The sequence below is a fragment of the Prunus avium genome, chromosome 7 (genome assembly GCF_965620075.1).
Source record: "Prunus avium chromosome 7, drPruAviu1.hap1.1, whole genome shotgun sequence".
In the NCBI taxonomy this organism is placed as follows: domain Eukaryota; kingdom Viridiplantae; phylum Streptophyta; class Magnoliopsida; order Rosales; family Rosaceae; genus Prunus; species Prunus avium.
This window is the reverse complement of record NC_142290.1, coordinates 21,154,643-21,180,791: the sequence shown is the minus strand read 5'-3', so window position 1 is coordinate 21,180,791 and position 26,149 is coordinate 21,154,643. Positions and strand designations below refer to the sequence as shown.

General features: G+C 38.3%; 1 protein-coding gene and 1 pseudogene across 1 annotated transcript in view; one reads left to right on the top strand and one right to left on the bottom strand.

The window, feature by feature from the left end:
• The window catches only part of LOC148293106 (protein kinase and PP2C-like domain-containing protein), a 38,561-nt gene that overhangs the window by 267 nt on the left and 12,145 nt on the right, over window positions 1-26,149 (bottom strand). The window contains exon 3 of the mRNA XM_088244590.1: window positions 727-778. Coding sequence (XP_088100716.1) covers window positions 727-778 — 52 coding nt within the window. The remainder of the gene's footprint in view (window positions 1-726; window positions 779-26,149) is intronic.
• LOC148293107 (uncharacterized) lies at window positions 9,978-13,241 on the top strand (annotated as a pseudogene).

Sequence of the window (26,149 nt, the reverse complement as noted above, 5' to 3'; positions counted from 1 at the left end):
ATTTTACTAAATATAAAGGATGACTGTCACACAAAAATATGTTGAAGGATAGAAGCAAAGGCTTGACCAATGGATAGGAAGAAATTTTCAGGCATAGCAATGGATTGTTGGGCAGTTAGCAATACTCTTCCGTGTTGAAGTCAATATATAGAACATAAAGGCACCAGGGCCAAATGGCTTAAAGGTATTTAAATAACTAAATAGCTAATTAGACAAAGGTCTGTTATTAACATTTTTTTCTATAGAAGTACTGCATGTTTTCTATATCAGATACTTGAACTAGTTGATTAATAAAATAATAGAAAATAGAAGTCCTTAAATGCTTCTCACTATGGTTAAATGGAATTTCAACTATACAGTAACTTAAATTCCAAATACTAGTACGAATGATTAACAGTTATTATGCTCAAATGTCGTTTGTAAAAATCTTAACTCAATACACCTAGACTTTCTACCTCCACCAAATTCCTATAAATTCTACTAAATTCTAGATTGAAACTTTTCATCCACAAGTAATGTGCCACATTTGCAACTGGAACATATAATGCGCCTTACCGATATTTGATTTCTACAATATTATTATTTCTGCATTTAACCATAATGAAAGCCAAAAAATAAACATGTGTATTAGCAACAGGAATATATCATATGACACATCAATCAAACAATAAATCAGCATTGTAAATCATAACACAAGTAAGCAAAATACAATTGAGAAAGGCTAACCTGGGCTTCCGCACGAAGATCAGTATATGGAACAACACCAGTAAGAAGCTCACTGCAAGAGGATCATAATCAAATCACAAATTCAAGGGAAAAAGAGCACAAAAACTGTAAACTGCATATCACTACTAAATTTTTTAGTTTGCGCGACGACTAAATTTTCGTCACACTATGATGTTAAGCGCGACGAAAAAGTGAATACGTCGCATAAACTTCCATGGATAATAATTGTATAATGTTTAACGGGCGCGACTAAATTATTTGTCGCGCAAAGTATCCTTTGCGCGACGAAATATTTAACGGTAGCACAAAGATAAGGAAAAAAAAACCCGGGAATGTCGATTTGGAGGCAAAACTTGCGCGACAAAATATTCATCGCCCAAAAGCATTTAGCGCAACAAACACTAATAGTCATCGCGCAAACAAAATCGCGGGAAAGCAAACAGTGGTCCAGCTGTTTCGCGCCACATTTTTGCCCAACGAAATAGTGTATTAGTCGCGTAAGGTGGCTATCGGCGCTGCGTGCGTGTCAAGCTAGGGATTTGCGCGATGAATCTTTGCGGTACATATATTAGCTATTCGTTGCGCAAAGACATGCCGACATCACATCTTTGCGCGTCGCTGAATTGGATTTTGCGCGATGGTATTGGTATTTTGCGCGACGAAGTTATAAGTTCGACGAAATTATATTTTCATCGCGCAAAGATGTGATGTCGGCTCGTCTTTGCGCGTCTGTCAATTTTATTTTGCTCGACGGAATTGATCTTTTGCGCGACTAAGTCATTTGTGCGATGAAATGACATATTCGTAGCGCAAAGTCGTTGTCTTTAACAGATTCATTTCAGCCATTGCAGAGGCAAACTGAAAAAACAGTTTTGCCTCTACTTCTGCCCCTCTTTCTCTCCGTCTTCTCAGCCTGCAAATTTCAGCCAAAGATATTGGATTTCATTTTCAGCCTCTGCTACGTGTTTTGGGTAAGTTTTTTTGGTCGTTAGTGTAAAAGTATTATTGTAAATTCGTATTAATATCGTTAATTTCGTCGTGTACAGGATATTATATGTGAATAACGCTTGGAACTGGACATATTGAAGAAGGTATTTTATTTGTTTTATATTTATTTAAAATATCAATTTTAATTCTTTATATATTGTTTTTGTGAAATTATATTTTTATTCTGTTGTTAAATTATGCACGGTACAATTTTTTTTTAAATGCTTAGTTCCCGTTCGAGGTTAGTTGGACCGCGCATGGGTGGGTAAACCACGACTAGGTCCAATTAATTCTTGAATTGTCCCATATTTTGGACAGTTTGGAAATGCATAGTCGTGTCACGTAGTTTACAGCTACAGGATTAGGTTTCGATTGTGGAGATTTCGGTGTCATCTCGGTACGTTCTTCGGGTGGTACGTAGGTATTTTATATCTACGGTACACCTCAAGAACTGTACCGAGATGCTGCCGAAATTCATCCACGTCAAAATCTAATCTCATGTAGCTGTAAATTACGTGACATGACTATGCATTTCCGAATGGGATAGGGCTCTTACCGGAGGCATAAGGTGACGTTATGATTTTGTAAGAATACAACATGATTGTTGTATTGTGATTGTGGTTCCAGGACTTATGAGCAGAAGGTGGATACAGAACCCTAACAGGTGCGCAGACGAATACTTGGATGGAATCGAGGACTTTATTCACTTTGCACGGTCACACAACCCGAGTGCAACTAGAATTCGGTGTCCTTGTAGGAGGTGTAACAACATGTTGTGGGAGACAATTGAAACTGTTCGATTTCATTTAGTAAGGCATGAAATGATTGAGACATACATCACTTGGAACCATCACGGGGAACAATTAGACATTGCTTCGTCTTCAAGGGCCACAAGAGTGGACAATGTTGAACCTATTGTGGATCCTAATGAACAAGTCATGGATATTATAAATGATGCTTTTCCATTTGCATCGATGAGCAGCAATCAGCAAGGGGAAGATGATGTGCCTACACCAACGGATAGTGCAGAGTTCGAACAGTATGAAAAACTGTTAAGAAATGCCAACCAAGAGTTATATCCGGGGTGCGAGAGATTCTCCGTTCTGACGGCGATTATGGAGCTAATGCACGGAAAAATAAAGTACCGTATGTCGAACCTGTGTTTCAATTACTTTTTGGGGGTTTTCAAGAAGATGCTTCCGACAGACAATTGTTTGCCGAAAGACCACAGACAGGCGCAGAAGATGTTGAGTGGTCTTGGATTGGGTTATGAAAAAATCCACGCTTGCAAAAATAATTGCATGTTATTCTACAAAGAGTATGAAACATTGGATATATGCCATATATGCAATGAGTCGAGATTCAAACAGACGTCTCAGAATAGAATGATTAAGGTTCCACAAAAAGTCATGCGTTATCTGCCCCCTGAAACCAAGATTGCAGCAATTGTATATGTCGACGCATACTGCCACAGACATGAGATGGCATAAGGAAAAACGGGTAGACGACGATGTGATGCGGCATCCTGCAGATGGGGAAGCATGGAAAGAGTTCGATCGAACGTTCCCGGAGTTTGCTGCTGATCCCCGAAATGTTAGGTTGGGACTTACCACTGACGGATTCAATCCGTACGGGGTTCTAAACCAACACCACAGCACTTGGCCGATTTTCGTATTCCCATATAATTTTCCGCCTTGGAAATGCATGAAAAAAGAGTACATGATGATGACTGTTTTGATAACTGAGGATCTTGGCAGGTTAATCGATGTGTACTTAAGGCCGTTGGTTGATGAGCTCAAGGATTTATGGACAAATGGTGTGCGCACGTACGATAAATCCACTGGGAAGATATTCACTTTGCGGGCGGCAGTTATGTGGACTGTGAATGATTTTTCTGCATATGCAATGGTGTCGGGGTGGAGCACAAAGGGTTATATGGCATGCCCTGTATGCAAGGAAGATGTGACTTCTGGTTGGCACACTGGAAAAGTGTGTTACCTTGGGCATCGAAGATGGTTGCCATGGGACCACGAGTTGAGGGAAAAGGATAAAGAGTTCGATGGGAACAAAGAGCGTCGCACAAGACCTAGAGAATCGTCCGGTGATCAGATCTTGGAACAGCTTAACCGTTTGGATTTTGGTCCGTTCGGTAAAACAGTTAGTAGGACCAGACCTGCTACACATATGAACTGGACGCACAAGTCTATGTTTTTTGAGCTCCCATATTGGTCGAAACTAAAATTGAGGCACAATCTCGACGTTATGCATGTTGAGAAAAATGTGTTTGACACATTGATGGGAACGATTCTAGATATCAAGGAGAAAACAAAGGACACGATAAAAGCTCGTCTTGATTTGGAAAGAATGGGCATACGAAGGGGTTTATGACTGAAAAGGGGCAGTGATAAAGCTATAAGGGATCTTGCATTTTTTTCCATGAAACCGAATGACAAAAAAGAGTTTCTACAGTTTGTATCGTCTGTAAAGTTTCCTGACGGGTATGCTTCTAATATCGCACGTTGCGTGAATGTTGACGGGGGTAAATTTACTGGACTCAAAAGCCATGACTGCCATGTGTTTATGCAACGCCTACTTCCTGTGGGGATTCGACACCTATTGCCGGCAGATGTTGTCAAGCCAATCATACTGTTGTCCAGATTTTTTTCCCAACTGACGGCAAAAACGTTGCGAAAGACAGACATTGATCAGTTGCGCCATGACATTGTCCAAGTCTTATGCAAGTTTGAGATGATATTCCCTCCGGCTTTCTTCAGAGTATGATTCACGTTATGGTTCACTTGCCAGAAGAGGCATTGCTTGCTGGTCCAGTCAATTATCGTTGGATGTATCCAATAGAAAGGTATATAATCCTCATCATTTCTGTATGCATCTTTCTCTCATGCTTGGTACTTGCTAATTTGCATTTTTTTGTTTTAATTTGGCAGGCTTCTTGGAGAGCTGAAAAGAAGCGTACGCAACAGAGCGAAGCCCGAAGGATCAATTGTAGAGGCTTGGGTTCAATATGAGGCACTTACTTTCTGTGGGATGTATTTAAAGGATGTGTACACGGCTTTCAATCGACCTCAGCGCAATAATGACGAAGGTGTGAGAAATGAGCAACTTTCTGTTTTTGCCCAAAGTGCACGACCCTTTGGAGATCCTGTACGAGGAGAGTCGTTTTCCAGAAATGACATGGAGGTAGCGCATTGGTTCGTATTGAACAATTGTGATGAGATAATGGCATACTTAGATGAGCATGAAGAGATGATGAAGTGAGAACATCCATCACATTTGTATTCCAAGAAACACCGTGAATTATTTCCAAAATGGTTTTTGGAATATGTAAGTTATAAGTGTTGTGTAATTGACATATATATTGTAGTATTTAATTTTCTCAAACTAATATGTGAATTTTTTTTTTATAATATTAGGTGAATAAATTGAAATCAGATAATTCCCTCACTTACAGTGAAGAGTTATATAACTTGGCATTCGGCCCAATTCGGGCCGAATTATTCTCGAGTTGCCATGTTAACGGCGTCAAGTTTTTAGGGACTGCACGAGATGACAAGTTATGTACGCAAAACAGCGGGGTCCATGTTCCAGGTGGAGGCGAAAGTACGGACATTGATTTCTATGGCAAACTCACAACTGTCGTGCAATTGCTTTACAAAGACCGATACCAAGTGATCATGTTTAAGTGTCGATGGTTTGATACGAACCCAAATAGGCAAGGAAGTATTAAAATCGATCATGGGTTACTATCTGTGAACAAGAGCAGAACTTGGTATGATGACGACCCTTACATTTTGGCAAACATGGCAAAATAGATTGTCTATCTAGATGACCCTAAAGCAGGGAGCGGGAGGAAAGTTGTTCAGCAGATGGATCAGAGGAATGTGTATGCTTTACCAGAACTAGACCCATCTGACAACGACGTCGACGTCGCTGACCAATGTTTCGAATCTTCCATGGAACATGATGCAGAAACACTTCTAGATACAACTGTCGTACAAGAACCATTTCAGCTTGAAGGAGTGTCTTCAAGAGAAATACCGATTCAGTCAATTACAATTGACCTCGGTTTTCTTCCGCGATACGATCCAATCGTGGGCCCGGACAACGATGATGATGTACTTATGGAGGAGGAGGAGGAGGAGGAGGAGGATTGGGAGACCCAAAGTGATCATAGCGACGATAACGAAGATTATTATAGTTCAGATGATGAATAATGTAATTTATTTGCGAGTTGCCATGTAAAACATAGTGATGTGATATTATTTGTAATTTAATAATGTTAGTGTAAAGATTTTGGCAAGTATGCTTGTTTGAATATATATACTTGTTATATCCATGGATTAGGCATCAAAATAAGCTTGATGTTGAAAATTTGGTAGTACGAACCCAATTTGGTGTTGATGTTGAAAATTAGGCATCAAAATAAGCTTGATGTTGAAAATAAGTACTTGTTATATCCTTGGAATTGATGTTGACAATTTGGTAGTTTTTAAAATAAGCTTGATTATAATGGCATATTTTGTGGTGCTTCGTAACTCAAATCCACAAACGTACATTTTTTTTTATACTCAATTGTACCTATGTTCAAATTTCAACGTCCATTTATCTAATTTTTAGTTATCTATCCTAAAAATGCCTAAGTTTTTCTTTGTAAGAGTGAGAGTGATTCCTCCATTGAAACAAATTATAGTTTGACACATATTTATATATATTTTGTTATACTTTTAATGAGTTATTTCGATTGTGTTTCACGTCACGAAAAAAGACTACTTAGAAGGAAAGAGCCACTTTAGCTACCACATCCATTTGCCTTTTTATTTATATGGCCTCAGGTTCTGCATTACGAGATCATAGCAAAGATAAAAAAATGGCATGATCAGAAGAATTTGTTAAAAAAAAAAAACAACTGGGACCTATTTGCGCGACGAATAATAGTATAGCGTCGCGCAAGGAAACTTTGAGGGACGAAGGAAAACTTCGTCGCGCACTAACAAAAATTAAAAAAACGACCGGTCGTCGCCATTAACCTGACCGGTCGCAGAACAATCTGTGCAAAAACGACCGGTCGTAACTTCTCTCCGACCGGTTGCCGATATTTGCGCGACGAATAATATTGTTTCGTCGCACAAGGAGAGTTTGCGGGACGTATATTTTCATCGCGCAAAGTAGAAAATACGCACATAATTATGAAGATTCTGAGTGACCCTTGCGCGACGAGAACTTTATGCCGTCGAAAATGCACAGTTTGCGGGACGAAAATTGTTCGTCGCGCAAAGTAGAATATGCAAAACAATTATTCCTGTGCCTTTATTTTAATTTTGCCATCTAAATCATATGTTTTTCATTGATTTTAGTGAAGCTCATCATTCATACCCTTTTAATTATGGGAGTGGTAGAGGATAATCTTTTTGTAGGGTTATCAACTTCCCTACGAAGAGAAGTTATGGTTGAAGACTTGAAGATCAAAAGCATTGTGATGTGTTTCAAAGTTGAGGGAAATCTGTAGTTTACTTCATTTCCAACTTTAAAACACAACTTAAACTTGTGAAACACATCACAGCGCTTGCAAGAATATAGATTTAAGTCAATTACATTTGAAAATGCATTTTGTTACAATTATAAACCGTTTGAAGATAATGTGGGAAAATATAAACCTTGCGCGACGAATACAATATAAGAATATTCGTCGCTCAAAGTCGTCAAAATAATTAAATAAAATAGATAGTTTTTCATATTTTAAGTTTCACTTTGCGTGACGAAGTCATAGTATCGTCGCATATATCATTTTTTCGCGACGATATAAGAATATTCGTCGCTCAAAGTCGTCAAAATAATTAAATAAAATAAATAGTTTTTCATATTTTAAGTTTCACTTTGTGCGACGAAGTCATAGTATCGTCGCATATATCATTGTTGCGCGACGATATAAGTATATTCGTCGCTCAAAGTCGTCAAAATAATTAAATTAAATAAATAGTTTTTCATATTTTAAGTTTCACTTTGCGCGACGAAGTCATAAACCATTTGCAGTATTGGTCGCGCAAAGTCTTTAAGAAATTGAACGAGGATATCCATTACTGTAAATATTTTAAAATGAACATCGAATTCAGTCATTGTATTCATATGGGGTCAAGGTGTGTAGACGTAAAAAATCATGAAATTTGGAGTTAAATTAACCGTTAAATTGTGAATTTTCGTTTATGACCGTTGAAAATTTTGGTCCCGTTACATCATCTATGAATGTATATAATTTCCAATTTTTGGCGTGTAAGGTCTCTAAGTATAAACGAACAAGTTTGCCAATTGGATCATTGAAACTACTTTTGTAGAATGCATGTGTCATCAAAACATTATATTCAAAAAAATGAAGAATTTTTGTATACGTTTGTTAAACATAACATACGATTTTGTGGTATCCACTAGCGTAAAATTTTTTAACTGACGATCAAATCTCGTCATTGTATGCATATACAGTAAAGGAGTGCCCCCGTAAAAATTCATCAAAATCGGGGTTAAAAAAACCGTTAAATCGTGATTTGTAGTTTGTAACCGTCGAAAATTTGGGTCTCGTAACATCATCTATGAATGTATATTTTTTTTCAACTTTTGGCGTGTACGATCTCTAAGTACAAATAAAAAAGTTTGATGGTTCGGTCGGTGAAACTAGTATCGTACAATGCGTAGCCCCATTAAAACTTTATATTCACTAACATTTCCAAGCTTTTATATTGTTAACTTTTATAACTGTACACACGCCTTGCGCGACGAACATATCATGCCTCCGTTGCGCAATGTAGTTCTTCAGGGATCAGGGTTTAGGGTTTAGGGTTTAGGGTTTAGGATTGAGCGACGATTTAGGATTTTTGTCGCGCAAGTTCGCAAATATTTGGCGGGTCGTATCCCGCCCATTAAAAGGTCTTTGAGCGACGCCGTTTATTCCTTCCGTCACGCAAAGTTAAAATTTCTAACTTTGCGCGACGTATTTTTTGTTCGTCGCGCAAGGCCGCAACCATTTTGTGAAAAAAACGCGCACTTTTGTTCTATCTTCAACCTCTCTCACTGTCGAACCCTAAACCTCTCAGCCCCTCCTTCGAACCAGACCCAGATAACTCACACCCACTCTCTCTCCTTCATCCCCTCTCATCCCTCTCTTCCGCTCTCTCCTCCGTCCCCACTTATCCCTCTCAGTCCCTCTCTCCTCCGTCCCCTCTCATCCCTCTCAGTCCCTCGCTCCTCCGTGCCGCTCTTTCTCCTTTATCCCCTCCCATCCGTTTCTCCTCCGTCCCCACTCATCCCTCTCAGTCCCTCTCTCCTCCGTCCCCCCTGAGTCCCTCTCTCCTCCGTCCCCTCTCAATCCCTCTCAGTCCCTGCGCTCCTTCGTCTCCGCTCATCCCTGTTAGACGGCGGTCCCCCTCTCTCTCTCTCGCTTGCCACTGCCGGACTTGCGTGCTCTCCGGTCTCCCTCGAAACCCACTCGGTAAAATTCCCAACTCTAGCCCCGATTAATAATTTCAATTTTGAATTTTTATTGCTGAAATTTTTGGATTAAGTTTGGAATTGTATATTTGTATATTTGTTTTGCTGTTTCAATTTTTATATTTATTTTGTAAGGGTTTAAATTGCTTAGTCTGATGGTTGGTTAGGAAGCTATGTTACAATTTTGTTTTTGTATTGGATTTTTATTTTTGATTTCAGATTTGATTGGAGGCGTTGAAATTGCATTGTCGTGTTGGATTTGTGAATTTGTAGGTGTATTGCTGTTACATTTCAGATTTGATTGCACAATCTTCTGTTTTTTGTATTTTGATTACTTTGTAAATGTTTATCTGATGGTTGGTTGGGAAGAGAGTTGTTTTAATTTTGTTTTTGTATTGGATTTGTATTTTTGATTTCAGATTTGATTGGAGGTGTTGAAATTGCATTGTCGTGTTGGATTTGTGAATTTGTAGGTGTATTGCTATTACATTTCAGATTTGATTGCAGAATATTCTGTTTTTTGTATTTTGATTACTTTGTAAGTGTTTAAATTTGCTTAGTCTGATGGTTGGTTAGGAAGAGAGTTGTTTTAATTTTGTTTGTGAATGTGCTTCTGTTTCTGTTTCTGTTTTTTTTTTTTTTTTAAATATAAGAATACATGTTTCAGTTTTTTTAAATATTGAATTTGTTGTTTCAGTTTTTTAAAGGATGTTTTTCATTTTAAGACCTTATCACTTGTGCAAATGTCAGACCTTATCAGACGTGGTAAGATGGTCATGACTCCACAGAGTTCAGCCCCCACTGCTGCAGCACAATTGCATGACATGCCAGTTTTTCCCACCGTCACGCAGGCGCCTGTGTCATCAGAGTCATCAGTGACGCAACCAGTTAGTGCCAGGCGGCGTCACCGCCCTCCCAGCACGACCGACACCACTTCGACATCTGCTGCTGGTGCGTCGGGGTCACAACCAGGTAAAGATTTCCTTCAAGTCCAGTTTTTTCGGACCAATAATTTTATTACGATTTGTTATTTAATGTTAAATTTATATTTCTTTGCAGCCAAGAAGAACACCCGAGGACCCTGTCGCCAATTGAGGACGGCCAAAGTCACCCGGGTGACCAACAGTCGTATCAACATCGGATACGATGCGCGGCATTGAGCTGCACCAACAGCGGACCAGCATAGCTCCTTGGCCCACGACATTGGATCCGTCGTTCGGACTTATTGCCCGATGAAATGGAAGTCTTGGAAGGTCATGCCTGACGAGGTGCGGAAGGAGGTGTTCGGACAGCTGTCGGTATGTATTCTATACCTTTTAATTGTTTTCCCTTCAAATTTTATTTCGAATACTTCATGTATGTAATAAATTTATTGTAGACAAACTACAATTTAGAGAACGTCAGTGAGGAGTTGTTGGCGTACGTCAACAGACTCTTTGCTGAACTGTACAAGCAATGGGAGAGCGACCTGCACCACCATTTTCAGGCATATGATGATCCGCAGGTCGCTCTTCAAGAGGCATATGATGATCCGCAGGATATTTGGCAGTGGCTCTGCAGGCATTTTCAAGAGGCCGATTATGTGGTATTTTTTTATATTAAGTTGAAACTTGTTACACGTTTCTTACTAATGTATATTTAATTTTTTATATTTCATTTCACTTTCAACTAATACGTTGTTGCGTAGATACAGCTGCACCAAAATGGATTCAGCTGCATCCTCAACTTGTGATACTCGCAAGTGCACGAGCCGTTCGGTAGTATAGCGTATGTAAGTGCGAGGTCGATTCCACAGGGATTGGTGATTGAATGATCCAATTCAGTTTTCCTACACAAAACATAAATAAAAACAAAAGAAACAAAACAAGAAGAAAGAATGTACATTACAAGAAAAATAAATTACAACTACGAAAACATTAAGGAAATTAAGAGAACTTTGAGGAAGAGAAGAAAGTGTTGAGAACTTTGAGAGGGAGAAGAAAGTATTGAGAACTTTGAGGATTTTGGAAGAACATGTGTTTGAGAGCTTTGAGGATTTTGGAAAGGTTGAGACATGTGTTTGAGAGATTTGGAGACTTTTGGAAGAGAGGAGAGATGTGTTTGAGAAAGAGAAGGGAGGAGTGTTTGGGAACATTGAGAATTTGATGAAGGAATGGGAGAAGTGTTTGGAGAGTGTTTGAGAATATGTAGGCTTTTTGGAGAAGAAAGGAAAGTGGTGTTTGGGAACTTTGTGGATTTTGGAAACTTGGAAAATTTGAGAACGTAGAGACGGGAGGAGAAAGTGTTTGAGAAGTTTGGAGAATGTTTATGAACTTGGAGAATTTGAGAACTTAGGGAAGGGAGAGAAGGGTGTTTGAGAAGTTTAGAGAATTTGATGAAGGAATGGGAGAAGTGTTTGAGAACATGGGGAATTTGGAAGAGAATGGGAATTGTGTTTGGGAAGTGTTTGAAGATTTAGTAAAAGGATCATATTACAACAATTGAGAACTACAAAGGGAAATTAAGAGAATTTGAGGGAGATAAGGAAAGGGAGCTCTAGAGAAGTGCTTGAGAGCTCCCCCCCCTTGGGGTGTTATTACAAGCTTAGAGAACTTCCCTATTTATAGGCCTAGGGGAAGTGAAAATCAGAATTCAATAAGACTAATGCATACAACACTTGAATTATAAAATCTGAAATGGTTGATGCACTTGTATTAGAAAATCTTGAATTGGTTGATGCACTTCACCACTAAATCCCACCAGCAGCCCTAGCTCATCTTCATGTCACCATGACCAAGCTTCCAACCAGAAATGATAGCTCATACCTAGCTCACCATGACCAAGCATCCAACCAGCACATGCTGAGGTCAGCATGACCAGCAACTTCAAGGGCTTACAACTTGGGCTTCCCTTAATCAAATTAGGACTTTAAGCACTCTAAATTGAAGTTCAGAATGTCTTCTTTCCAGCCATATGTTATTTGGGCCAATCCAAGGTCGGAGGAAGAAGTTAAGGCCGAAACAAATTGCTAACTCATTTTCCGCGCTGATAAGATCCATCCTGAGCATGGTTCTGTGTTTGCTAGGTAACGGACTCCAGATTTATCCAATGGGGCTGAATTTTGGATATGTTATAGTACACACCAATTGGAGCAACTTTCATGAAGAATGTGGCCTCATCCGAGCTATGTAGGTTGCTGAAACAAAGCTTGCAATATGACCTACGGAACTGGACTGGCAGGGGGCTGTAGCCATAATGAATTTGTCTTTAAGCTCTTCATCAATTCATCCAAATTAGGCCTTAACATGCTTGAATTGCATGAATTATGTTCTCCAAAGCCATCATTGTTACCTAAAGCTCAATTAACTGAAAGATAAACACAAAAAGGATTAAAAGCACAAGTTTAACTCAAAAACATAACCAAATCATAAGCTAGAAGGGTAAGAAATAATATACAATTATGAACCGATCATACGTTTTATTTTTTGTATAACAGAAGAAGGCCAAAGCAAATAAGGGCAATAGGCAGAGGAAGGCTCTTCTCCACCATTCAGGTTCTAGACCCTTCACCTATAGGATGGAGGCGTGGCGCCGGGTAATAATAAAGTCTTTTATTTTTATTTTTTAATATGTCATTAATATGAAATTGTTTTTTTTCGTACTAACATTTTTCTTATCTTGTTCAATTTAAGGGGGGGTCCAAATTCCCAGAGATTGACGTCTTTGGCGATGTTTATGTTCGACCTGGGAATGAGTTGGCGGAGTCCCTTCATGTAAGTAGCCTTTAATTTAAATTATTATCTTACGCGTTCAAGTTTTATGGTTATTATATAAATGTTTTACTTAATATTTTATGTTATGTTCAACAGACGACGATGATTGATAAGAGCCAGTTGGTTCTTCAGGAGTCCGCCTCCTAGCTTCCTCCGGATACGACGCTCGAGTCCGTGGCTCCTCCACAGGGTGCAGGGTTTCAAATCCTGACTGAAACCTTGGATCAGACTCTTGGGAGGCGCCCAGGGACATATTGTCGAGGGATGGGAAATGTCAGGTAGCGGCCACCTTGACCCCGTGAATCATCGGAGTCAAATGAAGAGGTGACTGCTTTGAAGACAGAGGTGGCCGAGCTCAAGGGTCATTTGTCACATCTTCTACAGTCCCTCGCTCACTCCGGCATTTCAATCCCGCCTTTTCCTCCCCCATCGACCTCCGAGCCCTGCCAACCCGAGCATAGCCACCACACCTCTCCCCCTGTCCACAATGTCCAGACCTCCGAGCCGCATTTGCTAGACGACAATGTAGATCTTGGAGGGTTGTTTGATTAGATTTTAACTTTTAATTACATTTTAAATATTTCTATTGTACTAAATATATTCTGTTATAACATTTTACATATTTCTCTTCATTACTTTTTTTTTATTGCAATTTCATTTCCTTACAAAAAAAAAAAAAACCAAATTTATTTTTGTTACCAAAACAATTAAAAATAAAATAAAATAAAAATAAAAATTAATATATTTATTTTTGCGCGACGATATCTTTCGTCGCGCTAATTTCCTTATTTGAAAAATACAAAACCGTAAAAATAAATTTTAAAGAATTTATTCTATTTTGCGCGACGAACATGTTTGGCTCTCCAAGTAAATGCAACAAATACTTTTCGTCGCGCAAATATTTGAGTCACGAAACCTCTTGTCCCGCTATACGTGTGCGACGAAGACCCATCCTCGTGCCATGTTCTTGCAATGACTGTCATTTCGTCGCGCAAATTATTTCGCCACGAACAGTCTCTCACCCCGCTGGATTAGTGCAACGAACATATTTTCGTCACGCAAAAGTTTGTCCAACGACAAATCTCACCGTCCCGCGACTTTTTGTGCAACGAAAGTATACCGTCGCTCCATTTGCGCGACTAATTTTTTATGTTCGTCGCGCAAAGTCATTCTTGATGATCTTTGCGCGACACATTTTGCGCGATGAATATTCTGTCGCACTAATATTTGTGCGACACAAATATACTTTGCGTGACGAAAATGTCTTCATCGCGCAAACACAAAAATGTAGTAGTGTATTTTTCTATACAATAGTAGCATTAATAATGAATTACCAGTATAAATAGTAATTATCACAATGTTACTATTCACTATGATTCAACTACATCTATAATTCAAATTTTGCAAGTACTATATTATAGTATCTTGCAAGAATGGTCCTTGACTGTGGATTTATATATATTTACCATAATTATTCAATTGAAGTCTATGTATTTGTTTCGCACGCACACGTAAACGGTTATTACTTTCTACGAACTATTGGCACCAAGATGTTGAACAAGACACATATGCAAACAGGTTCTATTATAGATCGATGGTCGAGTTCTGGAAATTGTAATTTTGTAGGAGGAAACATAGCGTAGCAAGAATTGGTCAGTGCAGAGACAGAATTTAGAGCCATGGCTCAAGAATCTGTGACAGTAGAGGGGCTTGATGAGCGAATCTTTCTTGAGAAACCAATGGAACTCTTCTGCAACAACAAATTAACATTGAACACAATCCGGTTAAAAATGAAAATACTAAGTGTTGATGCTCTTTTTGAGAGAGGGTCAACTTAGAGAGAAGGGGATTGTCTTCAGCAGGAAAGATGGCTAGAAAAAGGGGCTAGGACCTTCGGTAGCTGGGTACCCGGCAGAAGACAAAGTAGGAGAAGCAGTCGTTAAGCTTCGGACACCGGTGTGGTGCCGGCCGAAGGCTCTCCGATGCTTAAGTCAGCTATAAGTGATAATTTTGGCAGAGTAACTATAAAGGTGAGAAATTAGATACCCTTTTTACTAGGGTATTGTTCCCTATTTATAGGGAAGTGAAAGTGGGAGGTTTGTGTAGATTTCCAATGTGGGACTTTGTGCAAGTCGCTGTGGTGGTGACACGTGTCCTTGAGATTAGGTTCAACAATTAGGACTTTCAGCAGTCGGGAGCTTCGGCAGGTGTCTGGCACCTCGGAAGAGTGTCTTCCTTCCGTAGGGGAGAAGGCTTGTCTGCCTTGGTGCTAGTCGCTTTGGTGCTAGATATGTTCGGTTGATTATGGTGTAAACACTAAGCATGTTGAGGTGGAGACACTTTATAAAGGAAAATTTGACATAAGAGATTATTTGCACCCATTTATGAAAACCGCAGATCAACTCACAGTCTAACAGATATCGTAACTAAGGCGGTGTATAATAATGTTTTTCTATTCTACACTGAACAAGTTGGAACTAGTGATATCTTTGCACCAATTTGAGAGGAAGTGTTGGGGAGATTAGTTTTCATTGAATAGTTGACTTTAGAATCCATATCTAAAGGGTAAATCCCTCCAATATTGGACAAAAATGGACAGAAATTCATTCCCAAATTACTCTCTGAAGGAATCCTACTTCTGTGAAAAGGACTCTCCCTCTCCAATATAAAGACAGCTCTTCAACTCAAGAATCCGGCAAAGACCATTCAACATTATGACATCAATTTTACCTCTATTGAGATGTCTCAATTACACTCATTTTAAACACAGTAAGTAAGAGAGTGACTTGGGTTTAATTGGGATATGTATTGAAAGTGATTTAAATAATTAATACCACAGCTACCCTGGTTCTAGGATTGCATGATCTTATTTTGATGTTGATCCAAACTTCGGCATCAACATACTTTATCAGCAAAGTCAAAAGTCTGATTAGCATCTCCACACAAGTTAAAGGTCCTAAGGGTAGGTACAAATACCATATAGAAACTTTGTCCATTAAGAATATTTAGGTTCCCTGAAAGGTCCTAAAGGTTCTAAGGCTCAATTCAAAATCCATAACAAACAGCAAACAGCGTCACTTGAAAGAACACAACTTCAGTTACATTTGTCTTGTAGGCATAGATCTAAGTAGAATAAAATTTGCTAGTTTTTAGCATAATCAAATCTTAAATCCTTACTTAATTGATATACCAAAGTTCTAGACATCTGATTTTTCTGTATGTATTTCCTTCTTTAGTATTTCAGGTGCCATGTAAATGAGTGTGCCAACCATGGCTTTTTTTTGTGGAAACCACCAGCAGGTTTTCCAGATGACCTCCAATTCCCAATAGAAACTCCTTTAAGATCTTTCTTGTACTCAGCCAAACCAAAGTCTGCTAAGTGTGGATAAAGATCTTTGTCCAGCTGCATCGTAAAGGTATAATATTAGTTAAATTCGTCCAAAACTAGTCAAAAGAAGATTTCTGTTTGCTACAGAAGAAGATACTTAAAGGAAGGCATTTACAAGAATATTTGCCGGTTTCACATCCCTATGTACAATCCCGAGGTGATGCAGATATTGCAAAGCCTTCGCTGGAGAAGGAAAACAATGTAAATGTTGAGAGTTAAGCTGCATACTAGCCTCGAATCAAGCTGCAGATGTTAATCCTGCAGATTGACAGTGAAGAGGATGAAGAAATCGAAGGAGCTGAAGAACTTTCCTTTTATAGTAATAGCCGTTATAGGTTATGTCCAACGGCTAGTTTTCTTACTATTTTGGGAAACTCTACAGCTGTCATTCTTAGCTGTCTTAGTCCTATCTGCTGTAACGATTTCTAGCCTAGGTGTAAGAATCGTAGCCTCCAATGACCTTGAATGGCTGGAGATGAATCCTTGTGTCCTAGATTTCTTAGGATCTGTTTTTGACAGATTGTGTCATGCATATAGTCTGTGTTTTAGGCAGATCTGATGCAATACAAGAAAATATACTGAAACTTTATTATTCTCTCTGAGTTTCTTTTCTCCTCTGCATACGTTTTGTAAAAGCTTTTATTTTCTTTCTGAAAATCAATCAGTAAAACCAGAAAGCTACAGGCCAAATTCTAACATGGTATCAGAGCTCTAGGTCTAATTTCATAGAAGGGGCGTGAGCTGTGAGAAAGGGGGGTTTCCTGAAATCTCTAAAAAGGATAAAGGTTGCTCTTTTATTGTGTGGTTCACTGAGACTCACATAAAAATGGTGGGATCAGGTTCTACAGGTGGAGATTTACGAACTCCACAGTTTAATGGTGCAAACTATGATTTTTGGTCAGTAAAAATGGAGACTATTCTCATAGCATATGATCTATGGGATGCAGTGGAGATTGGAGTACAACCACAGCCGATTATTGAGGAGGAAGAAGGCTCTGAAGGAGAAGAAGGTGAGACTGTGCAAATCCCAGTGGAAGCACCTACTATCTCCAAAGAAGATAAGATAAAAAATGCCAAGGCTTTGAGTCTTATTCAAGGAGCACTAACAGATGAACCCTTTCCTCGCATCAGAAATGAGAAGACCGCAAAAGGTGCTTGGGAAATTCTGAGAAGAGAGTTCAAAGGAGATAAAAAGGTAAGAACTGTGAAATTACAAGCTATTAGAGCTGATTTTGAATATTTGAGAAGGAATGATGCTGAATCTCTGGATGATTACTTGGCTCGATTTTTTGAAATTGTAAACAACTTGAAATCTCTAGGAGAAGATGTAACAGAGAAAAGGATTGTCCAAAAATTGTTGATGAGTATAATTAGGAGGTACAAGTCCATAGTGTCAATTATTGAAGAAACCAGAGATCTTGAAACTATTAGAGTTGAAGAAATTCTTGCATCTGTCAAAGTCTATGATAAGAGAGAGGATTTGCATGATGAAAGGGATAAGTTGGCAGGAACTGAGAAAGCTTTTAGCAGCTTCAGAGTTGGAAATAATCAAGCTTCTGGAGCTAACAAAAGTTCTCAGGGAAAGCCAAATCAAAAATGGCAAGGACAAAACAAAAAGGGCTCGAATTGGTCTCAAGGTGGAAACTCAAATTGGAATAATGGCTCTGGAGGGAATTGGAACAACAGTTTCAATTCACAAAACAAATCAGAAGGAAGTAGCAGTCAAGATGGTGTGAAACCACAGTGCCAAGTGTGCCAGAAATACCATTTTGGTATATGCAGATATAAAGGAAAACCCAAGTGAGGGAAGTGCAGTCGATTTGCCCATTTAACTAAGGACTGTGAAAATGGTAAAAAAGTTGCAAACTATGCAAAGGAAGAAGAGGTAACCACAGGAACAATGTTCTATGCTTGTCATGCAAGTTCAATTGCATCAAGCAAGTCTGTGTGGTTTGTTGACAGTGCATGCAGCAACCACATGACCTCTCAAGAGTCTTTATTGATCAATCTTGATATGTCAGTGACCTGCAAAGTGAAAATGGGCACTGGTGATCTTGTTCAAGCCACAGGAAAAGGGACACTTGTAGTTGAGACAAGAAAAGGGAGAAGATACATAAATGAAGTGCTGCTGGTCCCTGGTCTGAATGAGAATTTGTTGAGTATAGGACAAATGCTGGAGCATGGGTACTACGTTCTATTTGGAGGAAACTATGCATTAATATGTGATGACAGCAGCCTTGATAATGTTGTTGCCAAAGTTGAAATGGCTGGAAATAGATGTTTTCCATTGTCTATGGAATCTATCTGCTCAAAGGCAATGAAAGCAGCAGTACAAGAAGATCCATGGGTTTGGCATAGAAGATTGGGGCACTTGAACTTTGCAAGCATGAAAAAATGCAGCAAACACAAATGGTGTTAGGCTTGCTTGATTTCTCATAAAAGGAAGGATTATGTGAAGGCTGTGTGTATGGTAAAAGCCACAGAGAACCATTTGAGAATGAGAAGCCTTGGAGAGCCAACAAATCCACTTGAGTTGATACACACAGATGTATGTGGTCCAATGCAAAATGAGTCCATCGGAGGAAATAAATACTTCATCACATTCATTGATGACTATTCAAGAATGTGTTGGGTATATTTTCTCAGAAACAAGTCAAGTGTGATAAGTGTGTTCAAAAAGTTCAAAGCATTTGTTGAGCTACAAAGTGGATTCAATCTAAAGAAACTAAGAAGTGACAGAGGTGGAGAATACACTTCACATGAATTCCTTGAGTATTGCAGTGATCTTGGCATGGAGAGGCAACTGACTATTGCCTACTCACCTTAGCAAAATGGGGTTGCTGAGAGAAGAAACAGAACCATCTGTGAAATGGCAAGATCAATGATGACTGAGAAGAAAATTCCTGTAAAGTTCTGGGCTGAAGTAGTTGGTACTGCTGTGTATCTGCAAAATAGGTGCTATACCACTACAGTTACAGACAAAACACCATTTGAAGCTTTCACAGGAAGAAAACCTGGTGTAAAACACTTAAGAGTGTTTGGAAGCATCTGTTACAGTCACATACCATCAAATCTTAGACAGAAGTTTGATGACAAAGCAAGCAAAGGAATCTTTATGGGTTATGGCAGCTGTGAGAAGGGTTACAGGATTTATAATCTTCAAACTGAGAAGATAATGCTCTCAAGAAGTGTTGTTTTTTATGAGAACAAATCCTGGAATTGGGAAAGCAAGCAAGTTGAAACTGTCTCCATGCCTCTCATTTTTGGAAACGAAAATTCCGAGATACCTGAAATAGATGAACTTCCTCATGAAACTCACGGCATTGACTCTCCAAATCCCACTCAACTAATCTCAAATGATGAACATGTCTCTGGAAGCAATTCCAGTGGTACCAGTCAAGGTTCAACTCCAAGTAATACACCAGTAAGGCTGAGAAGTTTGGAGGACATCTATGCAAGATATCACATGACCATTATTGAACCTTAAACTTATTATGAAGCTATTGAAGACAAAGCATGGAAGGAAGCAATGGATGCTGAGATTGAAACTATTGAAAAGAATGGAACTTGGGAGCTGGTGGAAAGGCCTACAGATAAACCAGTCATAGGAGTCAAATGGGTGTTCAAAACCAAGCTGAATCTGGATGGAACAGTTCAAAAACACAAGGCTAGGCTTGTAGCTAAAGGGTATGCTCAGAAACCTGGTATTGACTATAATGAAACCTTTGCCCCTGTGGCAAGGTTAGATACAATTAGAACCTTGATTGCACTTGCAGCACAAAAAGGTTGGAAGTTGTTCCAATTAGACGTTAAGTCAGCCTTCTTGAATGGAGTACTTGAGGAGGAGGTTTATACTGAGCAACCAGAGGGGTTTGAAGTGAAAAAAGCTAGTCATAAGGTTTATAAGCTAAGGAAGGCTCTCTATGGTTTGAAGCAGGCTCCCAGAGCCTGGTACAGTGAGATTGATACTTATCTCACTAGCTGCAAGTTTCAAAGAAGCACTAGTGAGGCCACTTTATATACCAGAACTGATGAAGAAGGGAAACTGATCATTGTCTCTATATATGTTGATGATATAGTTTATACTGGAAGCAGCAATGCATTGCTCAGTGAGTTCAAAAGGGACATGATGCAAAAGTATGAAATGACTGATTTAGGACTCTTGCACCACTTCTTGGGAATAGGAGTTCTACAAACTGATAAAGGGGTATTTATCCATCAAAGTAAGTATGCAAAGTCCTTACTTGTAAAGTTTGGCCTTGAGGATTGTAAGTCAGTGACAATTCCTCTACCCACTGGTGAGAGACTAAAGAAAGTTGATGGAAGTGAGTTAGCCGATGAAGGTCTGTTTAGAAAAATTGTTGGCACACTACTACAAAAAGGGCAAAAGACGACCAGTAAACAACTACGGTAGATCAAAAAACCGTCGTTGTTTTTTAAAAGACGACGGTAATAGAAACCCGTCGTAGAAACATACTTTAAACACCTAAAAGACGGCACACGTATAGATATTTTGAAACCACGACGCACCAAATTAAAAAAGCGTCGTCTTATTACAAAGGTATTTTCAGAGTTAAAATCTGAACCTAAAAACAACGACTGCATCTATGAAATCACCGCCGTAGAAAGTAAAGACGACGATATAAAAATAAGACGCCGTGTTAATTAATTAATAAACACGACCCAATTTTCTTAGTCAGCGACGCATAAATTCAAAGGAATCTACGACGGTTAATTACAAAAAAAATCGGCGATTTAAATTAAGTTACCACGACTGTAAATATAAATTTATCAACTTTTTAATTATACTATACTACGACGGTATCCATAACTCTACTGTCGCATAATTGTACTAACCACGACGGTTTGTTAAATTAACTACGTACAAATTTTATGCCATTATTCATCTATCATTACCAGAATGAACTCTGTTCCTCATCATAATCGAACCAGAATGAACAAAGGAAATGTTTTAGAAGTGGATGATGTGCCAATTACTCTCACAAGGAGTTTGAGGGCAAGAAGCTTGTCTTAGCCGCCAAGGAAGGTCTCAAGCTTGATGAGAGTGAAGACGAGGCAAAGAAGAAGGAAGAGTTGAAGGAGAAGTTTGAGGGACTCTGCAAGGTTGTGAAGGATGTTTTGGGTGACAGAGTGGAGAAGGTTGTGGCGTCTGACCGTCTGACCGTGCTGGACTGCCAACATGGAAAGAATCATGAAGGCTCAGGCCTTGAGGGATAACAGAGCGGCTGGGTACATGTCGAGCAAGAAGACCATGGAGATCAACCCAGAGAACCCCATCATGGAGGAGCTGAGAAAGAGGGCTGATGCAGACCTTGTTCTCCTTCTGTGCAGAAAGACAATTTTTTAGATGATGTGTGCGTGTTTGTGTCTTTCAGATACACAAACACGCACACACATCAACATCCAAACTGAAAAATGAAAGCGAGATGAGACAGAGAGGTGATGTGCCTCCAGAGAATTGAGAAAAAGTTGAAACCCTAATTGAAAAATGAAGACGACAGAAAGACAGAAAACCCATTATTTATAAACAAATCTTATATAACACGTCGGTTTTTTACATTATCGACGTTTATATATAACATACACGTCGTTTAAATTTAAAATAAGGTCGTATAAATTATTTAACAACGACGCTATATAAAAACGACGTTGTAATTTTTTGGAAAATTAATTTATTGTGTAATTAAAAAACTTACACGTCGGTATGAGTAATTAAAACGACGTGGTATTAATTTTTCATGTCGTTATTATTGAATATAAGGTCATTGGGTAAATTGGAAAATGACGATTCATCTTTTTTGAAGAAACACGCGTCGTGTAATTCGATTTAAAAACGTCGTTTCATTAAAACATACCATCGTGTAAAGTAATATTATAGGGCAGTGTTAACAATAGCGCCGTATAATGTATCATACTAGGGCACATACTATTAATAGCGTCGTTTTTATGAAACGGTTTTTTATTATTTTAAACTTTTCGCCTTCCTGACCCATACTTGCACTGTTTCCAAACCCGAGAAAAACTTTCAAGCTTCTCTCATTTTTCATTCTCTAAGAACTGTTTCAAACTTTCAAGCTTATCTCCTCTTCGTCTTCATCTCTGAACTGAAACACCAAACTCCAGAAGAAAGCTTTCATCGCAAGCAAAGGGTAAGCATTTCTGGAAGGATTTTTGTTCCTGTTTTGCATGCGCATATCATTTTCATTTTTTTAAAATCTTTTTACATTTTTTCTTTCCAAGTTTGATAAAATTTGCAGACAAAGACGAAAAGTTTCCAAGTTTGAACACTACTCTGGTTCTTTTACTTCAACTAAATAAGACGACGGTGGCTTGTTATTTACGTGGTTAGATTTATAGACCACGACGGTTCGTCAGTCACCCTAGCGTCGTGTGAAAGTGTTCTTCGTTGTTTTTTAAAATGATATCCTTTTTTTGTTTTTTATTTTTAAAGATATATTCATCGCATGTTTGATTTCTCTGAACAATGGTTTTTGTTTCGAAAATCTTTTTAATTATTTTTCTGCTGAAAATATTTTACATTGTTCCTAATTTGTTTTTGTGGTATAGACGACGGTATATTAATATTTACGTCGTTTTATTTTCAATACCACGGCGAATTTTTATTATTAACGTCGTTGTAATATTTAATACTCTGTTTCTTATTATATCATACGACGTCGGTTGTTTATTATTGACTTCGTTGTAATATTTTATCACGTCGGTGATTAATTACCGTCGTGTAAATTTATTATTACGTCGGTTGTTTTATTCTTACGTCGTTTGAAATATTATAATACGTCGTAGTTTATAAATAATCGTCGTGGTTTTTCTTAATTTCACTGATATATTTTCACTTGCAGGTTTAATTTGTCTGTAACCATGGTTTCTCAATCCCAAAGTAAGGAGTCTGGCTTGAAAAAAAAATGAATCCTCGAAGAAAGAGCTTAGAGTTGTAAATCCTCAAACTAAGTTCTCGAAGAAGATGAAGTTTGTTTCATCTTCTGAGACAGAACCAGGCAGCACGGCAACTATTTCTGAGGAGCCAAAGTCAGGTCGGGGTATGAGCACAATGCCCCGTGTTGTGCAGAGAAAAATTCAGAAAATCAAGCCTGTTGTTGAGTACAATGAAGAAGGGAAACCATATGGCCGTGCACATAATGAGATGCAGTCCTACATTGGTGTGTTGGCACGCTCCAGAGTCCCACTTGTGGACAAGAAATGGGTTCAAATATCCAAGGGTATAAAAGAGCAGATTTGGGAACCCGTTGACATGGCTTTTGTGGTTGGTCAAGGGGGCAAGAAACTGTTGTTATCTTCTGCTGCCAAGAAATGGAAGGATTTCAAGTCTACACTAATGAGGTTTCATATCCTTCCATTCATCAAGGAGCAGGATAGATTAAGGCAGCCCCCTGAAACATACAAATTCATAGAGAAAGCTCAATGGGATGCCTTTGTAGCTTCAAGGTTATCTGAAAAATTTGGGGCTGTGCATGAAGAACAATCACGGAGGAGGGAGAAACTCGAGTACAATCATCGATTGTCTTGAAAAGGATATGTTGGTTTTAAGGAGGACTTGAAGGAAATCATGCCTGGGGTAGATATTGATCGGCTACCTTATGGAAAAAAGCAAGAGAAGACAAACATGGTAACATCCCGGATCCAAAGACTGCAGAGAAAGCAAAATTAATTGTAAGCCTACTCACTCTGTTTTAAAAATTTTATTACGTCTGCTGTTATATTTTTGCGTCGTGTGAAAAGTTTTACTACGTCGAAATATTTTAAAACGCGTCGTTAAAGGTCTGAATCTGGAATCAATGCTCTGTTTTGTAATTATATCATAAGACGTCGGTGGTTTATTATTGACGTCGTGTTAATAAATTAATAACGTCGGTATTTAGTTAGCGTCGTCTGAAATATTATATTACGTCGATTGTTATGTTATTGAGTCGTGTGAAATATTATATTACGTTGATTTTTTATAAATAACCGTCGTTTGTTTCCTTATTCTAACATTTTATTATGTCTTTTTGTTAGGATGATTTGCAAAAGCAAGTCTCTGAAGGCACTCTTTCTCTGTCAGGAACCAATGATATTTTGACAATGGCTTTGGGTCCCGAGCATCCAGGAAGAGTTAGAGGGGTAGGGGCTGGGGTTTCCCCTAAGCAATACTTCAATTTACCTAGACAACAGAAGGTAAGGTTTGCTGATCAATTGAAGGAAAGTGTAAGACTTGTCCTTCAAGAAGAGACTTTGAAAATGGAGGCTAGATCAAGGGAAGAGAGTTTAAAGATGGAGGCTAGGACCAAGCAATTGGTAAAAGCTGAGAGGGAAAATTTGCTGAGTCAGCTTTCAAAACTCATCCCCAATTTTGATCCAAGCGTGCTGAAACTGAATACATTGTCCCAAATCCAAGGGCAAAGTCCCAAAAATCCAATGTCGGACAAAGCAAGCTGCTCTGGGGCACTTGATGTTAGAGCCCTACAATTTGAGGAGGATACTGCCAAGAATGGGGAAAAGCAGGAGGAAATGGTAACGTCTTTGAACTTTGAATTCTCTGTTTCTTTGTTTATATTTACCGCCGTGTTAATGTTATACCACAACGCTTTTTATTAAACCGTCGTTTGATGTTATTCAGACGTCTGTAATTATTTCATACCGTCTTTTGTTAATGTTTACCACGACGGTTTATTTATTTGTTTTAATTTTTCTACAATGTCATTTATATATTTCTTTATTTCTTAAAACAGAAATCCGGGGAAGTAGAAAAGAGAGTAGAAGGAAAGATACTTGAGATAGTTGAACAGGTAAATTCTCATAACTTTGCTTTTTTCATTTTTTTTTCAATAAAGGAATTACCACGACGTTTATTATTTAACGTCGTTTAATGAATGTTACACGTCTGCAATTATTTAATTGAATGTTTAAATTGTTGTACAAGCTTACATACCGTCGTAGTATATGAAATACCACGACGTTTATTATTTACCGTCGTTTGATTAAATATACACGTCTGTAATTCTTAAATACTGTCGTTTGTTATTATTACCACGACGGTTTAATTTAATTTTTTTACTTTTTTTTTTGCCCTTTTTGTACTATGTCTTATATATATTTCTTTATTTCTTATAACAGAAATCTGGGGATGGTGAAAAGATTGAAGAAAAGAAAGATGAAAAGGTAAATTCTCTTAACTTTGCCTTTTTCATTTGTTTTTCAATTTTCAGACGTCTATATTTTCTTTCAACCGTCGTTTGTTTTAAATTTCCACGCCATTTTTTATTTAGTTGAATGTTTAAATTGTTGTACAATCTTTCTTATATATATATCTCTTTATTTATTAAAACAGCAATCCAGTGTTGGAGAAAAGAAAATTGAAAAGGTAAATTCATTAATTATGAATTTTGCATTTGAATTAGACGTCGGTTTTATTTAAACGACGTAATAAAGTATTCATTACGACGGTATTTTTTTACCGTCGTGTAACTCATTTTAAGACGACGTTTTATTTTTTAAACCGTCGTTGTTATTTATTTACCACGTCACTTTATGTTGCTTTATTTGTTCAAACAGAGTACTGAAGTACCAGATTATTCAAAGCTGGAGTTGCCATCTTCTTTACAATCCCTTTGTAGTTATGTTGAATCGACACTAAAGCCTCAGGAGAAGGCTATGAGCTTTACTGTTGAGAAGGAGGTGTTTGGCATAGATCGTAACACCTTCGTCTTGCATGAAGATATTACCCAATTTGTTGGCATGGAAGAAATTGGGGCTACTGTCGTTG